A 20412-nucleotide genomic window follows, 5' to 3' on the forward strand; every position below is an offset into this window, starting at 1 on the left:
AATAACCATATGTTGGGAAGTGTTCTGTCAGCTTGAGGAGCTTATTGCTAAATTACAGTCAGAGAGGCAAGACAGAAACTTTGGGAAATACCCAAGAAAGCCCTGAAACATACAGTAAAACATCTTTGTCAAAAAAAAAAAAAAAAAAAAGAAAAGCTTAAACGTTGGCTCACAGTATTTTCTGTTTTCTTCACCCGCTAGCAATTTGGCTTTTTTTTTTTTTCTCTCTTTTTTATTTCGGACTCAGAAAGGACCCCTTTCTCAAAACGGTTTCTCATTGCTGAGTCATATATGTGTTTTTGAAGCCAGAAGGAGGAAGTCTCTCGCCAGCTTGGTGAGGTAAAGGTCTAGATCCCTCAGAATGATGTAACCCTCCACTCGGCTGTCCCACAGTGTTTTGGAGCTGGTCTCTGGCTCTGTATGTGTAGGAGGGGTTGGCCTCATCCAAGAGCTCCTAATGTGCCTCATCTAAAGGAGAAAGCAAAACCGTTTTAATGAGGGCATCACTTCCTCAGATGTCTCTATGTGGGCAAGAGGGTCGGCAAAAAAATGTGGATTTTTATGTGAGAACAGAGTCAGATACCTGATGGCTGACTTGGTTCATGAGGTCCCTTAGGTCCAGCTGTATGTGCCTGATGTTCTGAGGTAAATCAATGTGGGCTTCCTGTCCTGCCAGCTGCTCCTTCCCCTCCCTCTCCAGCTGTGTTCTCTTCCTCTCCAGCATATTCCAGTAGGCGCGCATGTCCCAGAAAGCAGCATGCAGTCGTTCCCAGTCCTACATGCACAACAAGAGAAAGCCATGTGATTACATCATTAAAATGTTACACATGCCCCTTTTTTAAGCTCAAATTTATAAAAGGGGGATTCTGCCAAAATTTTTGCCAGGTTTTATTTTCTGCAAGAGCAGCCTTTCTGAGGATGTCATCATGTTTCATTTTCCCCCAGGAAGTCTTAAAACCAGTGTAGCAGTTCTTGCAAAAAATGAAATTTGTTTTTGCTGAGTGTTTTTTTCTGTGGAATTTCTCTGTATAGACAAACAGGAACTTACGGTTAGATTTAGCCAGCTGTTGAAATCTGTGGAAAGTGATGGCAGCTCCTGTAACTGCAAACTTCTGTCCTCAAAGTGCTTGTTTCCCAACTGCTCCTCTTTCTGTCAAAGTAAACACAGTCATGATTAAACATCTGTAGTTAGAAACAGATAACACTTGCAGGGTTGCTTCTAGCACTCACATATATCTTCTGCAGCTCTTGGACGCGGGTTCTGGTGGATCTTGTGAGACAAAAGGATTTGTTATATTTGTTCCTCCGGGGGGCTGGGGGTGGAGCAGAAGACTCCACCAGGATCAACGTGAAGCACAGGAGGACGAGAGTCTGACACCAAAGAGTCATCTGAAACAGAAAAGATCATGTCTTACACATCAGCTCTTCTTTCAATCCACTTGTTCTGCTGTTGTAAAAAAGTGCATTATCACACTGAAGTCTCCTTATATGGGAATTCAGCTTACAGCTTATTATGGGACAGGAAGTTTTCTAATACTTCTGAAATAAATTCCCACAACCCACACCCTGCGGCATCCCCATACATGCTTTCTCTGTATTTAGTAATACAGTAAACCTGCTATGGTTGCACATACATTGAAACAGACATTTCTTAATTCCTCTTAATGGTTTCAGTGTTGAGGGAAGCATCCTTTCAGTATTGTCTCTACAGCCTTGCGCCAAATTTGGTGCTTTGCAAAACTCTGAATAAGTAGACCACAAATGACTGATATTACAAAACACCACAACACTGCTGGCCTGTTGCAAAAGATAGACAGTGAAATTGTGCTAAATGTGTTGTTTCAGGTTTTGTGACTGGACTATTATGGAGGCTTAAGGAAAATATCTTCCAAATTTACTTTGGTCATTTTGTAAAGGTCAGTTGTGTTGACATATTGCAAACACTCAAGTCTAATATCTAGCCAAAAATATCTCTTTACACTTAAAATATGTCACTTTAATGTGCAAGCCCAGATAAATGTGTTGTTTCAAGAGCTCAAAAAGCCAAATGTATTTAATAGGTTGATACCTCTAATTTCAGGCACTAAACATGTAGAATTCCCTACCTCATAGGCAGATTGAAAAGTGACTTTAAATATAATAAATTAAATTAAAAGTAATTCAGGTCTTACTTTTTGCTTTGATAACCTAGGATAAGATTTTCATCTGTACCTGGCTGGAGAATGTTTTTTTTATGAAGTTTTTGCAGTTCAGTGTTTTCAGATTACCACTCTTTAAAAAAAAACTCCTTCAACCCAAAAACGCTAGATCTTCACTTAGTATGAATGTGAGACTTTATCAGCCTAAATAAACACTGTTACTTCATATCATCTGTGGTTGCACTGAGTGTGTCCAAGAAATCAGAGTTAAATGTTTTATACAAGTACTAGCTGCCATGAAAACAGGTTTTACTGTCTAAAATTGTCTGCATTAACCCACATGATGACATAGATTATACAAAATAATACAAATACTTTTCATACTCAAGCATGGATTTGTTAAACAGCATAGATTGTTGCCTCTCAGCTCAAACAAGCTCATGTCAAAAGCATCTCTCATCCTGAAGATGGTCTTACCTTGGAGGAGCAGTGAACTCAAGACACCTTCATGCTACACTGAGGCTCATGTACACTTTATATAACTGTCATGTTGTGCTTTCAGTTTCTCACTATATCTGGGGTTTCTTTTTTTAAATTCCCTCTCTCTCTCTCGCTCTCTCTCTCGCTCTGTCTCTCTTTCCCTCTCAAAGTTTCATATGTGACTCAGGAAGAACTGCCTACGCTGTTTGATGAGACTTGAGTTTTTTTTCCCCCTCAGTCAGAGTAACAGGCATGTGAGGAGTGGGTGTTTCCAGTAGGGTTGATTCAACTTTAAAGTTGACTTAGTTCATTAAATTTGTATTTTAAGAATTTCTTTGATGAGGAACTTTGATTTTGTGTCAACAAAGAAACATCTTTTGCCTATCTCAACATTTTTTTACACAAAAAAGAAAAAAAAATCATATCCATTCTTTGAACAGTCCAATCTATCACCAACTTATCACTTAAATCACCTTTCCTGATCACCCTCCTCAGAGCTCCAGTGTCTGAAAAAGTGTTGCAATGGTGCCCTTTTGGATTCCTATGGAAGAATGTTAGAAAGTGCCCTTGTCACCTACACAGTGGTGTTAAATGATAAACAGCCCTCCAGGGTGACCTCAGGGGCAAATTATGATTAAGTGCCCTAGGCTGCCTTTCTAGTGGGCAAAACACAGTAAAGAACACTTTGAGTCAGTGGTTCTCAACTGGTGGGTCTGGACCCAAAAATGGGTCATAGAGCTGTTTCCAGAGGGTGGTGGATATGTGCCTGGAATAAAAGTCTATGATGAAGTGGACATCGATTCTTTAATGACACCACCTTCAAAGGCAAGGATGAATGCTTTTATAAACCCCTGAGGATGAAAAAGGAATCATTCACAATCAGCACAATCATTCACACCTGACATGTAGCTTAATCAAATCACATGACTCACATCCCCCTAAATTAGTGAGCTATTAAAGCTGCAAGATTTCCAGTCTCTTCCTCTGGATTTAAGCCATTATTTTATCACTCCTCAAATTCTGTATGTGAAATCTGTGAGGAGTGATTAAGTCAGGGCCTGACGCCATTATTATATTGCAAAATAAATGCTTAAACAAACTACAACATGAGATTATTGGCTGAAATGCTTTCAGACATTTGGAAATTGAAATATTTTTGTAATTGTAGTTGCAATTTCTCACAAGGAAGTCCCAACACCCAACCAGTTGAGAACCATTGCTCTAACCCTAACCCTGACCCTCTAACCCTAACCCTAATGAGTCTGATTTAGATCATTTTCCCAAAACTGAATGGAAACGTTCCTTGATTTCTCAAGGATTTACCTAATTTTCTCTGTAAAGCCAGCTTTTTGTTAAATCCCAAAACAATGACTGAAATTCACTCACCAGTTCCACCCACTTTTCCAAAAGTTGTCAACTATGGAGTATTATTTGACAAAAATGGAAAAAGCCCCAACATCCCTAGCTTCATGAACATTCCTTTCTCTGCCTTTAAAGATAATATCATCCTTCAAAGTTCATAAAACCATCCATCCTTGCCCACTGGAAACAGCTCCATGACCCATTTTGGGTCCTAACCCACCAGTTGAGAACCCTTAATTTAGAATAAAATATTACAGAGTTGTTACTTGGTAAAATGCAAACTTATAACTAGGTAAATACCACCTTATTCTTAAGAAATCACTTGCTAATCCCACTTGTAAAATCACTGAATAATCAGGGCCCACTAAAATAAAGTGTTTAATCTCACCAGGGTTTCTGACTATTTCACTATAAATGACTTTGTGCACCGTTATCCCACCCCCTTTCTCATCATTCTTGCCCCTCTACCCCAGACCTCCTGTTGCTCAGCATGTTTATATTAAGACTGCCTCAAAGTTTTATTCTTTGTGAAAATGACATCATTTGGTGCAGTTACATCATTGTGTAATAATAAGCATTGTTCATATTAAGCAACTCAAAGATTAAAAAACAAACCACTTCAGGCCTGTCATGTCATCACATGGGGCATATTATGAAACAGCGGCAGTGAAAGTGTTGAGCTGTTCAGAACTACCAATTTCTGAAACTTCTGTCTTCATGTTTCTTTTTACAAGAGGCAGTAAAGTTTAGTCTTGAGGGAATGTTTCAGGAGTCTCATGATGTTGACACCACAGTTTCACAGAATCTTAGCAAAGTAAAACAAAACTGAGGAAAAACACTGAAAAAGGTCCCTTCTTGTCATTTTATTGAAATTTCAATTCCTCTGTATTTTACCTGAATTTTCCTTTACAGATTACAAATTTTGTTTAACTCTGCTTTTTCTATCATTATTGGTTTCAACAGTAGAGATGGCAGAGCCTTTTACTGAACTGGGACTTGCTTCTGACACATTGAACATTTATTGAAGGTGCAAATAAAACAAATAAACCCATGGATGTTTGTTGATTTTATAAATTAATCATGGTCGATAAATTTGGCTTTAAGGACAAAAAGATTTTTACAAAAAAAGCTCTTTCATGTCAAAGTGAAAACAGACTTTTTAAAGTAATGTTATCTAAATAGAAATATGTAAGTAAAATAAGTGACTGCATAAATATTCACCTCCTTCAAGTCAGTATCTACTAGATGCACCTTTGGGTGCAATCACAGCACTGAGTCTGTGTAGATAGGTCTCAGTCAGGCTTGTACCCCTGACTACTCATGATGATGCCACCACTGTGCTTCAGTGGGGATGATGTGTTTGTGGTGATGTGCAGTGTTTGGTGTCCACCTGACATAGCGTCTTGTCTGATGGTCAGAAAGCTCAATTTTGGTCTCATCAGACCAAAGAACTTTCTTCTGATTTCTCTTTGACAGTAAAAAGATTTTAATGTAAAAAAAAAATGTCAACAAGGCCAAATTATATTGACCATGACTGATTGTCATAATCAATTAAATGGTTCAACATCCAAGGGGTGAATACCCTTTTGTAGGCATCTTATTTATATTTTTACATATTCTGACTGATGTCACAAATAAAGTCCTTAGTTTTACATGGTTCTATTCAGATGAGATTATGGTGAAATAAAAAGTCAAAATCATTATCAAGAAAGTAAAGATTAGCATAACCTGTAGATGACTGTAAATGTCCATACAGCCTTCACTGATTCCTTTTTAATATTAAAAATGTTATTTTTTTTCTTTGTGGAGAGGGTAAACCTGTCTTTGAAAGAATACTACACATCTGTAAAACAGCTGATAATTACTTGGAGGTTAATTCCCCAGCCAATGATGGATCATCTGAGTACACACGGAAAGTCACCAAACATTCCTTTGAAACACACCTTATTTTCTGATAGAAATACTGAGTTGATTTTCATCATTTGAAGAGAATTTGGACGAAATAAAGTGAAACTGTGTAGAACCAGTTTGGATTGTGTCTATATCAATATAAAATCATCAATACTTTTACACAAAACTATAGAAAAACAAGATTTTGACCTCTGTGGTCTTTTGATTTGTTCCATCTTTTTTCTGTGGTGGTTTCTTTTATCAGCATAAAGTGACCTCAGTATTAATTTCAGTACATTTCTTTAAAAACTCCAACATGCAGACAATTTTTCATTATTTAGCTGCAACAGAGTGTTTATTTTTCTGTCTTTTACAGGTATGAAAAAGTAAATATTTGTCCTTATAATGTTCTGAGAGAAAAGCCCAGTATGTCGTTTAAAAACCAGCAGGGCAAAAAAAGTCTTTCATGAAATTTCCACTGAGTTTACTCAGTTAGTTTCAAAACAGTCAAAGATCTGATCAGAAATTCCTCCTCGGGTACAAACACAGATAGTAGTTCCTACCTCCTTGTGGTGTGACAGTTTCACTTTGGCATAGCCGAGCAAGGTTTGACTGGCAGGAAGTCTAGACAGTGCTGCGCTAATGTACAGTTGAGGCCATAGGTTGTCAGAGACAGGGTATGTGGGTTCAAAGCTCACATCATCTGTAGACCTGTTATGGTCCTGTCTTTCATTTACAGGTTATTACTGTCATTGTACTCAACCAGCAGTAACCTACAAGACTTTTGACCCAAGACACTGGCCCGCTGCACTGCTGACTTTCTTTTTCAAAATGTTAGCACGATACAATACATTATAGCATATGAGACTATATATATATATATATATATATATATATATATATATATATATATTCTTAACAAATTTATTAAACCACCCTAACCCTACCCAAAGTAAGGTTTATGCCACAACTGCCCTAAATTTACAGCGTTGGCAATTACCAAAATCATTTTTTTATGTTTCTGCAATGGTTAATACACCAATATGTAGAAACTCTTTAACCCAAATGATATTTTTAATGCCAAAATATAATTATTATTGATATCCATGAATTTTCAAATTTACTGATTTACAAAAAAAAACTGAAAAAATAGTAAAGTACATTAATATTTCTTGATTAATATGTCAAATTATAGTGATTTACTTGCATTCCTGAACAGAAAAATGAGTTTTAGTGGTTGAATGTTATGCTTGATTCTGACTTCTCAGAGAGGCCCAGTGAGCCGGCTCAAATCTGGGTATAAAAAGGTAAATTCAGTTTGAAATTCCTCATTCCTGTTCCAAATTGTAAAACGTGGAGAGCTCACTGAAAATGAAAGAGTCCGCATCAAAGCACTTCATGATGCTGGATGGTCTTTGAGTAAAATATGACAGGTGGTCTAATAAATTTGTTAAGCACTGCATACATTGTCCTTATGATGATCTGCTACACTACGAACAGAGGTCCATTTCTACATGGGGAATTAAAACCAAACAAGGGAAACCTGTGGGTCAGTGGGTGACTCACAGTTCAAAAACAAGTTGACTTCCTCTCCCAAAGAGGAAATGTGTAGGTCGTCTTTTACTGTCCCTAGGAGGAAGGGGTCCACAATGAAAAGGGCTTCCCTCATTTTCATAACCACTCCCGCCCCCTTCCTTTCCTACGGTAGCGTAAAGTTCCCCAGTAATACGCTGTCTACTCTCAGTTTATTGGCTTCCATTTTTAGTTTCAAGGATCCTTTGGTTTTCTCCTAGTTTTGTTATGCATTCTGTTCCCATTTTGAGACTTCTTCATTCAAGAAATTCATGTGAAAATCATTCCTCTAATCAGGCTTACAGTAAAAGAAGTCAATTTTTATCAAGTGCTTATCATCTCTGCTGTTCTGAGATGTATACTGTCGTGAACAGGAAAAAGCTGCAAGCCAGTTTTTATTATTTTTGGTCCTCCTGCACTTTCACTAGGCTGAACACTGTCAATGTATTACTGTGACTGAAGGAGATCAATAAAAGTGTGTATTCCATACTGATTCATATATCAGCTCATTCATCTGAACTTGTAGGCCCGACCAACAGGAAAGAACAGTTTCTTTTTGATCTATCTAAAAATACTGTGTTGGTTATAATGTAGAATGATTTATTACTATTGTTTGTATTAAAAAAAAACATATGATGAGGAACTTAGAAAAAATAACCAAACATTTAACAGCTATCACAATATTACTGCAGACCCTTCATCTCTGACCAGCACCTCAAAGACTGTTCATCTGAGACGCCGTATATCTTAGAAAGGAAGTGCAGTAACTTAATGGTACAACGGATCTCCAATTTTTGATTTTTTTTAACTTTAATTCAACTTTATTCCTGAACAAAGTCTGTTAGTTACATTCACAAATTAACCAACATTTCATAAATAAACAGAAAAAGATCAGCGGTCTAACCTGAGATTAAATTCTGTCTAGACCCATTTTAGAAGTAGTTACACGATAGGTGGTTTAGCTTCTTTAGCTTTAGCTAACATAGCTACATAAAAGTCTTAGGCTTTGTGAGCTCAGATTTAGCAACATTAGCAATGTAGCTCCATCAGCTACATAGCTTCTTTAGCTACATCGCTCCTTCAGCTACATTGCTCTGTTAGCTACGTAGCTTAGTTACCTACGTATCTTTGTTATCTATGTTCCTAAGTATACACAATGTCATTTTTGTAAAAATCACGTATCATTTTATTTTCTAAAAGTAGACGTTTAGGCAGCTCAGAGTAGGTCTAAAGCTCAGAAGTAAATCAGATTTAGTTGCTGAAGTTTTCACTCAGTCATACTTGGACAGGCCTGCCTACAGCACTGGCTGGGCCCCAGGAAACCCATTGAATTGGCCCTCCCCAGCTGTGGTTTATTAGCATTGCATTTGCACTGGACCAGTAGCATAGGAACTAGCATCCTGGCTAACAGCTACCTATTTTGGAACTGAAAAGTGTGTCGAGCTATTATTTGGTTCTAATGTTCAAATTACTTATCTGAACCACTTTTTAACCCCTTTTCACCATTGCCCACCCATTTTTGCCACATTTGACCAATTTCTGCATCTTTTAGCCAATTTTTGCCACTTTTACCCTATTTTCACAACTTGTAACCCTTTTGAGAACTTTATTCTATCATTTTTGCCACTCCTTTGCCACTTTGTGTCTCTGTCAACCATGCTAGCCACCTTTCACATTTTTTTCTCCACTATTTTCTTTGAACCCATTTTTGCCACTCTGTAGCCACCCCCCATTTTACTGGTATTTTCTGCCATTTTTGTTCTACCAGTTTTCACCTTTTTTGTCTTGTTTTTCAATTATTCAATTATTTTCCTCTTAAAGTTATTTCACTTCCTTATACTTTATTTTCTGGCATACTAATGTTTGGTGGGGCCCAACCCCCCTTCCCCCCATGGTGACCTTGACTGTGCATCTCTATCCTTTCCCTCTAATGGAAAATTTAAAAATACTCAAATTATTTTTAAGGGGGAATTTCAGTGTATTTGTAAGAAAAGGCACAGTATACCAAACAATCCCAATACTGATTTGTTATACATAACAAACTTTAAGCTTTAATAAGCTTTAAGCTTATATTTCATATTCAAATATCACACTTCCTTTTTGCTGCTTGGTCTGACAGAATACGTAACAGACCCTGTTGACTTTGGGGGTCACTGTAGGCCAGCAGAGATGCAGCCCACAGGAGATAAACAAGATACTGATGTTTGCTGATGTTTGCTTGAGATGGCTGACATAACAGAAGAAAAGACAGCTGCACAAAGTGTAGTCTCATCTCTGACCTGGCTCAAGCACTTGACCTGATATAAACCCACCAGGCTTTCTATTTAGTTTGGATCATGTTTATAAATGAGAGGGTGAAAGCGTTTTATAAGGCTGGCCTGATTGCTGATTCATAATCCAGGACTAGAGGATTCATGGACTCTTTAAGGCCAGAAAGTTCACTAGAAGTCATCGTGTAAAAAAGTCTCTTTTATCTTTTTTTTAAAAAGGGGGGGCAAAGTGTTCCATAACTATCACAAAACATCGTTTTTAATTTAAAAATGTCTTTTGTATTTGTAAAATAGTTTGGCCCATAAGGATCTGTTGCTTAGGTGCCAATGTGGTGACTATTAAATACTGAATACTGTAAGTGAATTCTCCATCAGCTTCTTTTACCAACAATAACCAGTCCATGTGAAACCAGATTCTACTTAGCCTACCTGCTCCAGTAATGGCAAGTACAGGCAAACATCTTACTGTAAAACAATAATGAGTCCAGTACTGGCTATGTCTTATGAGAACGAGTACTTAAGCTTGGCATCATCACTGATAATGGATACATGTATGGGTATTGGTTCATCCCTAGTAAGAAAAAGTCCAATTGTTGTTTTAGTGTAATGAATACTAGAGTTTAAGAAGGACATGGACATGTTACTGTGACTGAACACACACTCAGTCAAATCCTAATGCAGACATCGACTTTTTCTTGTATATTCCTCAATCAGACACAGAAGTAGAACAACAGAAATGCAAGGCATGGCAGATTCACATTATTGTCTCACTTCCAAAATTACCATAAGCTAGGGGGATATCTCGCATCATATAAGTACCAAAAGTAAAACAAAGGGTATGTATGAAATTGACGGAGGTGCAAAACTACTTACATTTTTGCTGTTTGATATAGAAGTGGTTAGCTGCTTGCTAGCTTATTCACAAGGTCAACCACACCTAGAACCAGAAGGTGTATTGCCATCTAGCATAGCAGAGATGGTCATATTTATGTCAATAAATAAGCTGTGCCCACTGCGATATCAAATCTGGGGAATGTGTGGTTGGAGTTTTCTCATTATGCCCTTGGGCAGAGTGTTAGGGTGTGTTTTACATGTGTAATTGTGTTTGGATGTTGCCTGTTGTACAATGATCCCTGTTGGGTTTCTTTTGGTAGTGATTCCAATGGTCTGTCGTTCATTTTGATGTGAGACACATTTGCACCATGAATGAAGTTATCCACTGCATTCACTTGTGACTTTAGGTGGTTCTAAAGGACACATAGTGCTTATTTTTCATCAGTATTCAATGCCTTGCAATGAGATTGTCTCTCTGCCTTGTTCTTACCAGAGGAGACCCACCTTACCACAGATTTTTAAGAATTACTGCAGCTCTGTCGTATCGTAAAATATTTAGCAATTTGAAATATTTAGTTGAACTATATGTGGTGTAGACTGATATAGACACTTCTGAAGTGCAAAATTTAACTTAATATGAGTTTTTAAAGTTTTCTTGATTATTTATTTTGGGGCTTTTTGCTTTGTTCAGAGAGATAGGACAGTAGCTAGAGTCCGAAACAGGAATGAGAGGGAAGGAGAAAGAGGGGAATAAATTTTAACCAGAGTAATGTATTTTTTAAATTAAATAGTAGTATACCTTTTCTACCTCTGTGTTTTAGAATAGGTGTGAATGGGATTTCGTGGTCATTTACAGTCAGTCTTAAGTTGACTCTTGAGAAACTATGGTGATTTCCATTTCGCACCAATGTAATTTTTCAACAACAGAGTTTGTTGCTTGGTGCAATCCCATTACTTCACTTTTGTTATTCAATTTATTTGTGATCATTCAGGCAAATGCTAACGGCAAAGTCAGAAACACAAGAGACGGATCTGTTCCAAAGTCTTTCACTGACTGTTAAAACCATTTACAGAGAAATATATGCGTAAGTGTAAACTGTTTCAAAAGATAGCAAAAATACAACACTTTAAAATAGAAATAAAATATGATAAGAGCAAACTCATGAACTGAAATACAAAAGAGCATAAACATTCTGGACATTTGTGAATCCCTAAATATTTTTTGTTTGATTTCTAGACAGCCCATGTATATATTTGTGTATATATTGTTTATTATTGTGTATACACAGGTGATTTGTTTTTGTGGTAAGGTAATGTCTGTCCTTATGTACTGTATGTCTGTCAGGGCTGGAAAGTATTACGTTTGCTCAAATCACTGTAATTGAGCTTTTTTGTGTACTTGTACTTTTTTGAGTAGTTTTTAAAATCACTACTTTAACTTTAACTTAAGTATATTTTGAGTGAAGTATTATACTTGTAGATTCCATATTTATTTCCAAAACAGCTGTTACATTGTACTTTAGGTTAGGTCAAACTTTAAATAAACAACCTGGTTGGAGGTCCTTATTTTCTTGTTTTTGCACATAAAGGACAAGTCATATTTCACTGTGAAAGCCCCTTGGTAGCTGCTCATTACTCAGTACTTTGAGTACATTTTAAATGACTTACTTTTAACTTTTACTTCACTTTCCTTAAGCGGATTTTGTGGAGATGACGTAGGTTTACTGTGTAAAAACCACAGGTATAAGTCAGTGGACTACAAAATGTGCATTCGTTACCTGTGTTGTTTAGTGCAGTGAATAAAACATGATCACCACGTTGAAAACTATGAGCTTATCAAGGTTTTCTCAGAACAAGGCACTGTGACTAACAGCTGAAATGATGAATAGTATCTCTTTATTTGAGCTTCCTTCATAGTCAGTACGACTAGGTTGATAAGTGCTCGCAACTGCATTTATAAAATCGTTTACTTTCATTCTCCACTTATCAGTTTGACTCATTTCGTGTTATTGTTTAATATTTTAGTTTACTGTGATCCGGTCTTTCTTTCTGGTTATGTGAGAAGCACTGTAAACTGCAAATAAAACCTCCAATAGCTATTTTCTTTGTCTTGCATTTGTAACTATAAAGAGTAGCAGTGATCACATTATGACATTATGCCATTTTTTTTTTTTTTTTTTTTTGCATCAGAAACATCAGAAATCCTTTAAAACAGTGGTGATTTATAAAGTTTCTTCTATTTGAAAATAACAACAAAAAGAGCAGTTTGAATGATTAACTAATCGGTTGATTAAATGTTTGGATATAAAATAAAAATGTAAAGAAAATAAATAGTATAGCTCATTATTTCCTCCCATTTATCACATGAATCAAAAGTTTGATGAAGAAATTTAATGCTTAATTCGGTGGTTCCCACCCTTGGTGTCGGGACCCCCTTGGAGGTCACGAGACACTGAGAGGGGGTCTCCAGATGCCCTAAAAAACTAAGAATATTTTTTTAAGCATTATGTGCTCTAGGTGTCTTTCAGCGGACATCGAATTGTGTCCAAAAGTACGTTACTGGGTGAAACTGACTCTAACAATAAGGAGCAGGATTGTTTTGAGGCACTGGAAATCAACAGATAAAACCAGTTTTGGGGAATGGAGGGACAAGTTGGCAAGGGTTGCTTCATTTGAACAGCTAATTTACAAAAATTAATAACAATGTAAAGGGATTCAGATCTATTTGGGGTTCCTATCTGGAAGCACGTTGCAGAGAGTAAGAGTTATTGCAAAGCGATATTTGACGCTCATTACTTTTGTCCCCTTTTCTAGACAGTGGAATGAAATGTGCTTTTCATATGACTGATATGTACAAAAGGCTTATGACTGGACATGAAATTAAATGTAATATGAAGACAATGTGTTTTGAACTGCCAAGATGAGTGTGAATGCCATGTTTTTTTGTTGTTTTTTGTGTCTTTCTTGCAGTTTGTTTGCTTTCTTCTTGTTTTGCTTAGTGTTTGTGGTTGTTGTTTTTGCTTGCTTGTCTTGTGCAAGAATGTAAACATTCTTATGGATTTATTTAACCACTGCATTAATGTTAGAAATGTATACATATTTGTGAATATGGGGTATATGGTAAACACTGTAAAAAATAAAAGCATTAAAAAGAATATTTTTTAAAATTACACTGTTGCCACTTTACACCAATTTTGTCACATTTTTTACCCCTTTTCATCATTTTTTCCCACCAATTTTAACAAATTTTTGCCATTTAACACCTATTTTGATCAGTTTTTATAACTCTTTCCAACACTTTTTTTCTGACTGTATTTGCCACTCTTAAACCAATTCTTGCCACCTGAGCTCAGTGTTGCCTCTGTTGATCCATTATTGCCATTATTAAACCCTTTATACACCCAGTTTTCCCATCTTAATCACATTTCACCATTTGATATGCCCAGTTTTGGTAGGTTAATCAATTTCTGCCAATATCTGCCTATTTTTTCTTTCTCAATTAACCCTTTTTTGCCAGTTTATACCAATTTTTCATCCCATTTTACCAAAGTTCCACCCATTTTTGCCAATTTAAAGCCATATCAGCCACATTTTTACCACTATTACCTTTTACCACTATTTATGCCCATTTTGCTACTTTAACCCATTTTGCCTTTTTTCTCAATTTTATTGACACTTCAAACACCTTTTTGCTACTTTTAATATCCAACTTCACCATCTTTTTACCTTTTTGCCATTATTAGCCCATTTTGGCAATTTTTAGACCGTTTTGATTTTCTAAAACTAAAGGGATTTACCTTTTTAATATAGCTTTTTTTTTTTTTTTTTACACGAATGATTAAAAAAGCTTTTTGTTTCTTTGATAAGAGTGGTTATTATTCTGGTTAAAAATGAAATATTTTACAATGGATGATGGTTTTGCTGACCTCCTTGACCCGCAGTTTGGCTGGGCGCTAGAAAGCTCTCCCATTTATCCCCCTTTATGGATGGCCTTTTCTGCACATGACTATTCTGAATTGTACACGGCTGTGTTCAACCACCTTCAGGTACAGTCGGGGTCCCTGGTCTCTGGCACCTTTATTTTGGTGGTCGCAGGCTGAAAAGGTTGAGAACTACAGGTTTAATTCAGTGCAAGTACAGTCATATAAATCGCAAGTTGACATGCAGACCTGTGGGTTGTCTTTTCTTCTCTCCTGTCTTAAAGGAAGGTCCAGTGTTTCTGTTGGTAAAGTGATTAATAAAGGAAGCAATGAAACTCCTTTCCTTACCATTTAGAAAACTCGATCTGCCTTTAGTATGGCCAACTGTAAAATACTTCCAGATTGTTTTACTCGATTGGGAACCTTCCTAAGCAAAGGGACTTTTCAAACAGACCCCTCACCTAAAGTACACTTCACTTAATAACGTAATCTTTGTATGTCACTGTATAGCTTCTCCCTCATGGTTATCCTCTGAATTTTCAGATAGAGTAAGGAAGAGCAGGGGGTAGAGGTAAACATTGCTCCAAAACAACTTAAGAAGGACAGCTGCACAAAACCAAAATGAAAATATCACCAAAGACCTTTCTTTTCCTGGGTCACCCCCCGTTGTGACAGGGGCTCCTCTGTTTAGACAGCTTGATGTTTGAAGTAAGCTATCCCTGTTTTTCTTTTCGGCAACACTTACACGCGTCATCAGCCTCAGGCCTATAAAAGCAGCAGGGTCTTTGCTGAAGGCTAGATGCGCTTAGGGTTCTTTTCGCCATCTCGTACTTCCATTGGCGACTCTCTAGACCAGCAACATGTTTGCAGTTGTTTCGCTCTTCGTGCTGGTGTGCCTGACTGCCAAAAGCCATGCAGACCACCATCATCATCCTTGTCGTAAGAATACCTCTCTCCACATTTGTGATCACCTGTTCTCTGTTGAAGTTAACTTTATGTGGCTGCTTCATTTTGCTGAGCACAACCCATCTGACTGACACTTGTGTTTCAGATTCGCCCAACATGACAGGATTTATGACTGTGGTAAGTTCATTTGTTTATTATTCTCCTTCTTTTTCTAAGCATTTTAGAATCTTGTATTAAATTATATGTTTATGTTTGTTCACTTAAAAACAGATGTCCCTAAAGGGTGAAGTGAAAGCATACGGGTCCTTCACTTATGATTCCATGGGCAAGAAACTACGGTTCAGGTCAAACGAGAGCCATCCTGTGAACACATCTCTAGGTTTGGATCTACTGATGTTTTTCGAAGAGGTAACTGATTTGTTTCTGTCTCTATAAAACAGCGTCACAGTTCATTTGATGCCGGATAACTCAAGATCTGTCCTCATGTCTGGTAGGGAATCTTCTACGAGATTGACAGCAAGAACCAGAGCTGTGAGAAGAAGAAACTACACTGCACCATGCACCCTCTGGATATCCCCGATGATGCCAAGTTCTACACTACAGTACACACCGGGAGTCCCTCCATTGAAGGAGAGGGCCTGAAAGTCAGCATATGGACAGGAACATTCACAGACTCCAAAGGTTGGAAAGGTGCTAAAAAATATTACAAGTGTTTTTGTTGTGATAGAGGCGTTGAATTAATGACGGCCTCAACATTTTTCGTCTTTTTCAGGCCATTACTCCATGTCTGTAACCATGGGCTGTCTGCCTATCAGCACATTCTACTTCACTGAGACCACGACATTTTTAATGAGGTTCGTGAATTTGACTGTAACTGCTGGAGGCAGTTTATCAGGCATTACTTGATTTGGAGGCTAAGTTAAATATTGTTAGAAAACTTAACTTTTGTGTCGCCCTCTTGCAGCATCATGGAAGTAGAAACAGAGATCAAGGATCCTGACCTCCTGGTGGTGCCCTCCATCTGTCACGGTCAGCCCCTGGAGGAGACGCCTGAAGGGACAGTCAACAGTTTCCTCCATGAGTTCATGTAGAGGAAACCTTGCCTGCAGAAATTCAAACCACTTTCCAAATGTGGCCTGCCAGAACTTTTAGGCTTTCTCTCCTTCTTCACGTGTGACTTGAGTTTTCGTGTGACACTGCACTACGTCACATCTGTTTCCAACACTTCCCTATGAAGATGTGGCTCTGAATGGATCATATTGTAGCCTCTACGTACATTTTGATATAAAGGAAAGAGACATGGATTGTAGAAGTAGTCAAAAATTACTAACAGATTGTGGCTTTTCAAGTTGGTACTGCTTACAAAACATGTAAGATATTATTAATGGAACAATAAAATGTCAAAGCTGTCACAGTTGTGCATAGTTTGTCTTTCTATCTTTAAGTATTTAGTCTTTGGTGTTTAATCTGTAACTAATTAAACGTTTAATCTTACAGCAGGAAAAACAAAGAATGTCAAAACTGCATGTCTGGATTACACCACTAGGGGGCCCTGTGTGAAAATGCATACATTAGAGAAAGCTTCAGGAGAAAATAGATTCATTTAAAGAAATCTTAACCTGAAGAAGTTTTTTTTCAATAAGTCTTCATCCCAGATAATTTTGAGTAGAGTCCACAAAGAAGTTCAGTATAAGGTTTGGGAATAATCACATTACATTGAGTAAAATGATGAAATTCAATGTGTTTGAATTAGGGCTGTCAAAATTGCGGATTAATCTATCATCATGATTAATCTGATTAAAATTTAATGCAATTAACCCATCTACAGTGCAGAATTACTCAAAATCCCTGAAATGTCTCTGGCAACGCATTTCAGGCAGTTTGTCCAAGTAGAGTTACCTTCAAGCATGCCGCCACGCGTGTGCAAATGGGCTGTTGATCCGTTAGTGACCAATCAACTCAATACAGAAGATGCTAAACAGCACGTCGGCCCTCTCGATGGGAAATCAGAGTACAAAAAGAAACAAGACCGAACAGTTGACCGACATAAAGTATTATGCAAATTCTTCAGGAAGGAGTTTTCTTTTCACCGAAGCACTTCCAGCTTAAAATTCCACATTAACGCGAAGCATGCGTTCATCGGAGATTGAGTCTGTTTGCTCATGCAAAATGAAACGCGATTAATATAGATTAAAAAAGAATGATATTTAATCATGATTAATCAAAATTGATCCACAGCAATCCTGTGATTAATCTGATTAAAAATTTTAATCATTTGACAGCACTAGTTTGAATATTAAAAAAACTATAACAAATGTACATATTTTTTAATAAGCTCTGGAGGAAGGTCCAAGTTGATGGTTTGTTCGTACTGGCCTCAAGGCAGCCATGATAGCTTGTTTAGCAACCAGAGTGTTGCAAAAAATACGGCAACAACATGTTCATGTGTCTACACAGATTTCTGGAAATTTTTTGAAGGCTTTTCAGTTGTGTTGTTATAACCCTTAATGTTGATCAAAAATGCTGTGATGTTACTATGAACACTCCTGCATTCATCATAGCTTGTCCAGAAAGCTTTTCATCACATTTACTTCTTTGATGAAGGAAATACTTTGGGCAGGGCCAGTTCTGGGAATAGGTGATAAAGGCAGTCACCTAAGGTGCCATGCTGAAGGGGGCTGACATGAGCCCTGAACATTTGAATGAAGCACCAACAGAACATAACAGACTGTCAACTCCTGAGCTTCTTACTCTAACCTCTGCGCTAGTGGTGGGAAATACTGCAAAATTTCATATAGATCTGATACCAATCTGATCTCTGTCTGATCTTTATGTTTTTGCTTGTGTTATGATGATGCTCTGTTTTATTGTGTTTCTGCTTATTGTCAAAGCACTTTGCAAACCTCTGTTTTTAAAGGTGCTATACAAATAAAGTTATTATTATTATTATTATTATTAATTGAACAGAAGGACAGTATAGCCGATACGGGTACTCAATACTGATACGTTTTACTGATAAAAGCAGGAGTGTACATATTTTAAATAAATTTAAATAAGGCCAATAAATCACTGTATCACTTATTTATCAATCTTCTTCAATTGAACATTTTTTTTTCTGAATCACTGTTAATTACTAACTAAGTAACCCTAAAAACAAACAAATTTCACAGCAGGATTTTAACTTTTTTTTTTTTTTTTTTTTTTAGTAATACAGGACTTATTTTTTTCTTTAATCTGTGTTTATGGCCCACTGTACCTCATGGTTGACCTTTGTTGATTAGTGCATTAATCCGTCTACTATTCAACATGTGGTTTAAGAAAATGCTGAAACAACAATCCCCTTTTTTTTTTTTGAAAAAGCTGTCAAATTATTAGGGAAAAACTAGCCAATAGCAATGAAGAGGCACAGATTAGGAAGTAGGCTAAGAAAGTAAATTAAAATGAATTGCATTCATCAGAGTCACATACAGAATGTTTCTTTCCTGGTTTTTATGACTGACGGAGCTAACTGTGGCTTTTCTCAATGAAAAATGCTCTGTAACGTCAGAAAGACTGAAAGTGAGTAGTGCAGATTAGACATGAGTCTAGAGTCACTTTCTTGTATCAGATTTTTACAACTTTGAGATGAAAAGTTGTTAGAAACTATAAAAGCCTACTTAACTTTGCATTTGTGTGGAAAGTTAACCCACAGAGCTACCGTTTATCTCTGCCAGTCCCTCCATTTTATGCAGACATGAGAACTGAAAAACTGTGTCTGTGTGTGAGCTTGCAGGTGTTGCTGCTTTTGCTGTGTGTGTCTGTGTTCCTGTTTGCTACATCTGATTGGTCTAATAAAGTGTTTCAGAATAAAATGCTGTTTTAGACATTTTTTTCAAAAAACAAGAGACAGAACAGCTACAAGTATCAACATAATGTAGAATATAAACACGGATGCCTTTTAGGGATGAGTATCAAAAACTGGTACTGGGACCAAAACATCTAATATCTATCAGACCAAATTAAGACACAGATATCAATACTTCATTTTGATACCCTGCCACCCAAGAAAAGGCAAGAAATACCTTATGGAATTTGTGTGATTTATGTGTTAAGTTACACCAGTTTTCTTTCCTTATCCCATGTTTGACTGGTACCTTATAACGTATTTTCCTGCAAATCATTTATGATACCCAAACAGGTTTCATTCTCCTGTTGACTTTCATCTCACATTTCGATTTAGCACCGGCATCAGGAAAACCCAGATGATACCCAACCCTAGTGCCTTTCCATTTGTGTATAGGGGAATCCCAGCCCCTTGATTTAGAACAACTGGTTTAGTTAAATGTAGATTAAAACTAATGACTCCTTATCTTTGAAACAAGTTTAAATAAATTTACAACAAGAATGATGATTACACACAGAGAAAGAAAAAAAACTGAATATATTTTTACTTTTGAAAAGCTTTCATTTTTCTCATAAAAGGTTTTGTTTCAGTTGTGACATATGTGGAAGACAGAAAATGTTTGGAAACTGTGAAAATACAAAGCAAGATTTAAGTGGAAAAAAATGTAGAAATGTGCATGTTAAGTGTCTGCAATACACAAACATAAAAAAAATGATGGGAATATTTTTTTTTTCAGCATACATCCAACTCTGGTTTTGCACAAATTTGGTAGAATTACCAATATTGTGCTACACAACGGTGACATAACTGTGTTCTGCAGTAAAACAAATCCACTGTCCTCATATGACAACATCATTTTCTTTTTAAACTACTTGTTGAGATAGAATGTTTAGTTGTTAAATTCATCAGGTTCTACTAATCCTAAATAAGTAGGAGATATCAGAAATGCATATTAAATAAAAACTCGGGTGTCAGGAGGTTAAAGTCCATATTTTTCTGACAGGGGTCAGTGTTGCTTGTTAATATGTTTATATTTATTATTATCCATATTATGATGTATATTTGGAGTCTGACAGTCACAGCTGTGATCAGCAGACATGACATGGACCCTCACCTGCTGTTCTCGTTGTCACCGACAGGTGGTGTGTGTGCTGCAT

General features: G+C 36.9%; 2 protein-coding genes across 3 annotated transcripts; one reads left to right on the plus strand and one right to left on the minus strand.

Annotated features, from left to right (window-relative positions):
• Positions 1-64: 64 nt before the first annotated feature.
• On the minus strand, positions 65-5078 carry LOC121518611 (interleukin-27 subunit alpha). Its single transcript, XM_041801037.1, has 5 exons — positions 2616-5078; positions 1231-1389; positions 1049-1150; positions 584-775; positions 65-468 (listed from the first exon to the last, which is right to left on the minus strand). Exons 2-5 carry the CDS (start codon positions 1387-1389, stop codon positions 286-288), a joined length of 636 nt encoding a protein of 211 aa, XP_041656971.1. The 5' UTR covers positions 2616-5078; the 3' UTR covers positions 65-285.
• Positions 5079-15264: 10186 nt separating this feature from the next.
• Positions 15265-16781, plus strand: epd (ependymin). 2 transcript variants are annotated; one of them, XM_041801811.1, is made up of 6 exons: positions 15265-15405; positions 15518-15549; positions 15643-15780; positions 15867-16062; positions 16145-16226; positions 16337-16781. In XM_041801811.1, the coding sequence occupies exons 1-6, from the start codon at positions 15327-15329 to the stop codon at positions 16461-16463; spliced, it is 654 nt and encodes a 217-aa protein (XP_041657745.1). In that variant the 5' UTR covers positions 15265-15326; the 3' UTR covers positions 16464-16781. The 2 variants fall into 2 exon arrangements, with proteins under 2 accessions (XP_041657745.1, XP_041657746.1); XM_041801812.1 differs by having other exon boundaries at positions 15867-16053.
• The last annotated feature ends 3631 nt before the right edge of the window (positions 16782-20412 follow it).

This window comes from Cheilinus undulatus, linkage group 12 (genome assembly GCF_018320785.1).
Source record: "Cheilinus undulatus linkage group 12, ASM1832078v1, whole genome shotgun sequence".
NCBI classification, from domain to species: domain Eukaryota; kingdom Metazoa; phylum Chordata; class Actinopteri; order Labriformes; family Labridae; genus Cheilinus; species Cheilinus undulatus.

What these genes read in the sequence shown, in the direction of transcription:
- LOC121518611 (XM_041801037.1), bottom strand. Translation starts at nt 1,389, where the DNA reads ATGACTCTTTGGTGTCAGACTCTCGTCCTCCTGTGCTTCACGTTGATC. An exon ending in AAGAGCTGCAGAAGATATAT is followed by an intron (nt 1,151 to 1,230) that starts GTGAGTGCTAGA and finishes TTACTTTGACAG; the next exon opens with AAAGAGGAGCAGTTGGGAAA. An exon ending in ACAGCTGGCTAAATCTAACC is followed by an intron (nt 776 to 1,048) that starts GTAAGTTCCTGT and finishes TTGTGCATGTAG; the next exon opens with GACTGGGAACGACTGCATGC.
- epd (XM_041801811.1), top strand. Translation starts at nt 15,327, where the DNA reads ATGTTTGCAGTTGTTTCGCTCTTCGTGCTGGTGTGCCTGACTGCCAAA. An exon ending in CCACCATCATCATCCTTGTC is followed by an intron (nt 15,406 to 15,517) that starts GTAAGAATACCT and finishes CTTGTGTTTCAG; the next exon opens with ATTCGCCCAACATGACAGGA. An exon ending in TACTGATGTTTTTCGAAGAG is followed by an intron (nt 15,781 to 15,866) that starts GTAACTGATTTG and finishes CATGTCTGGTAG; the next exon opens with GGAATCTTCTACGAGATTGA.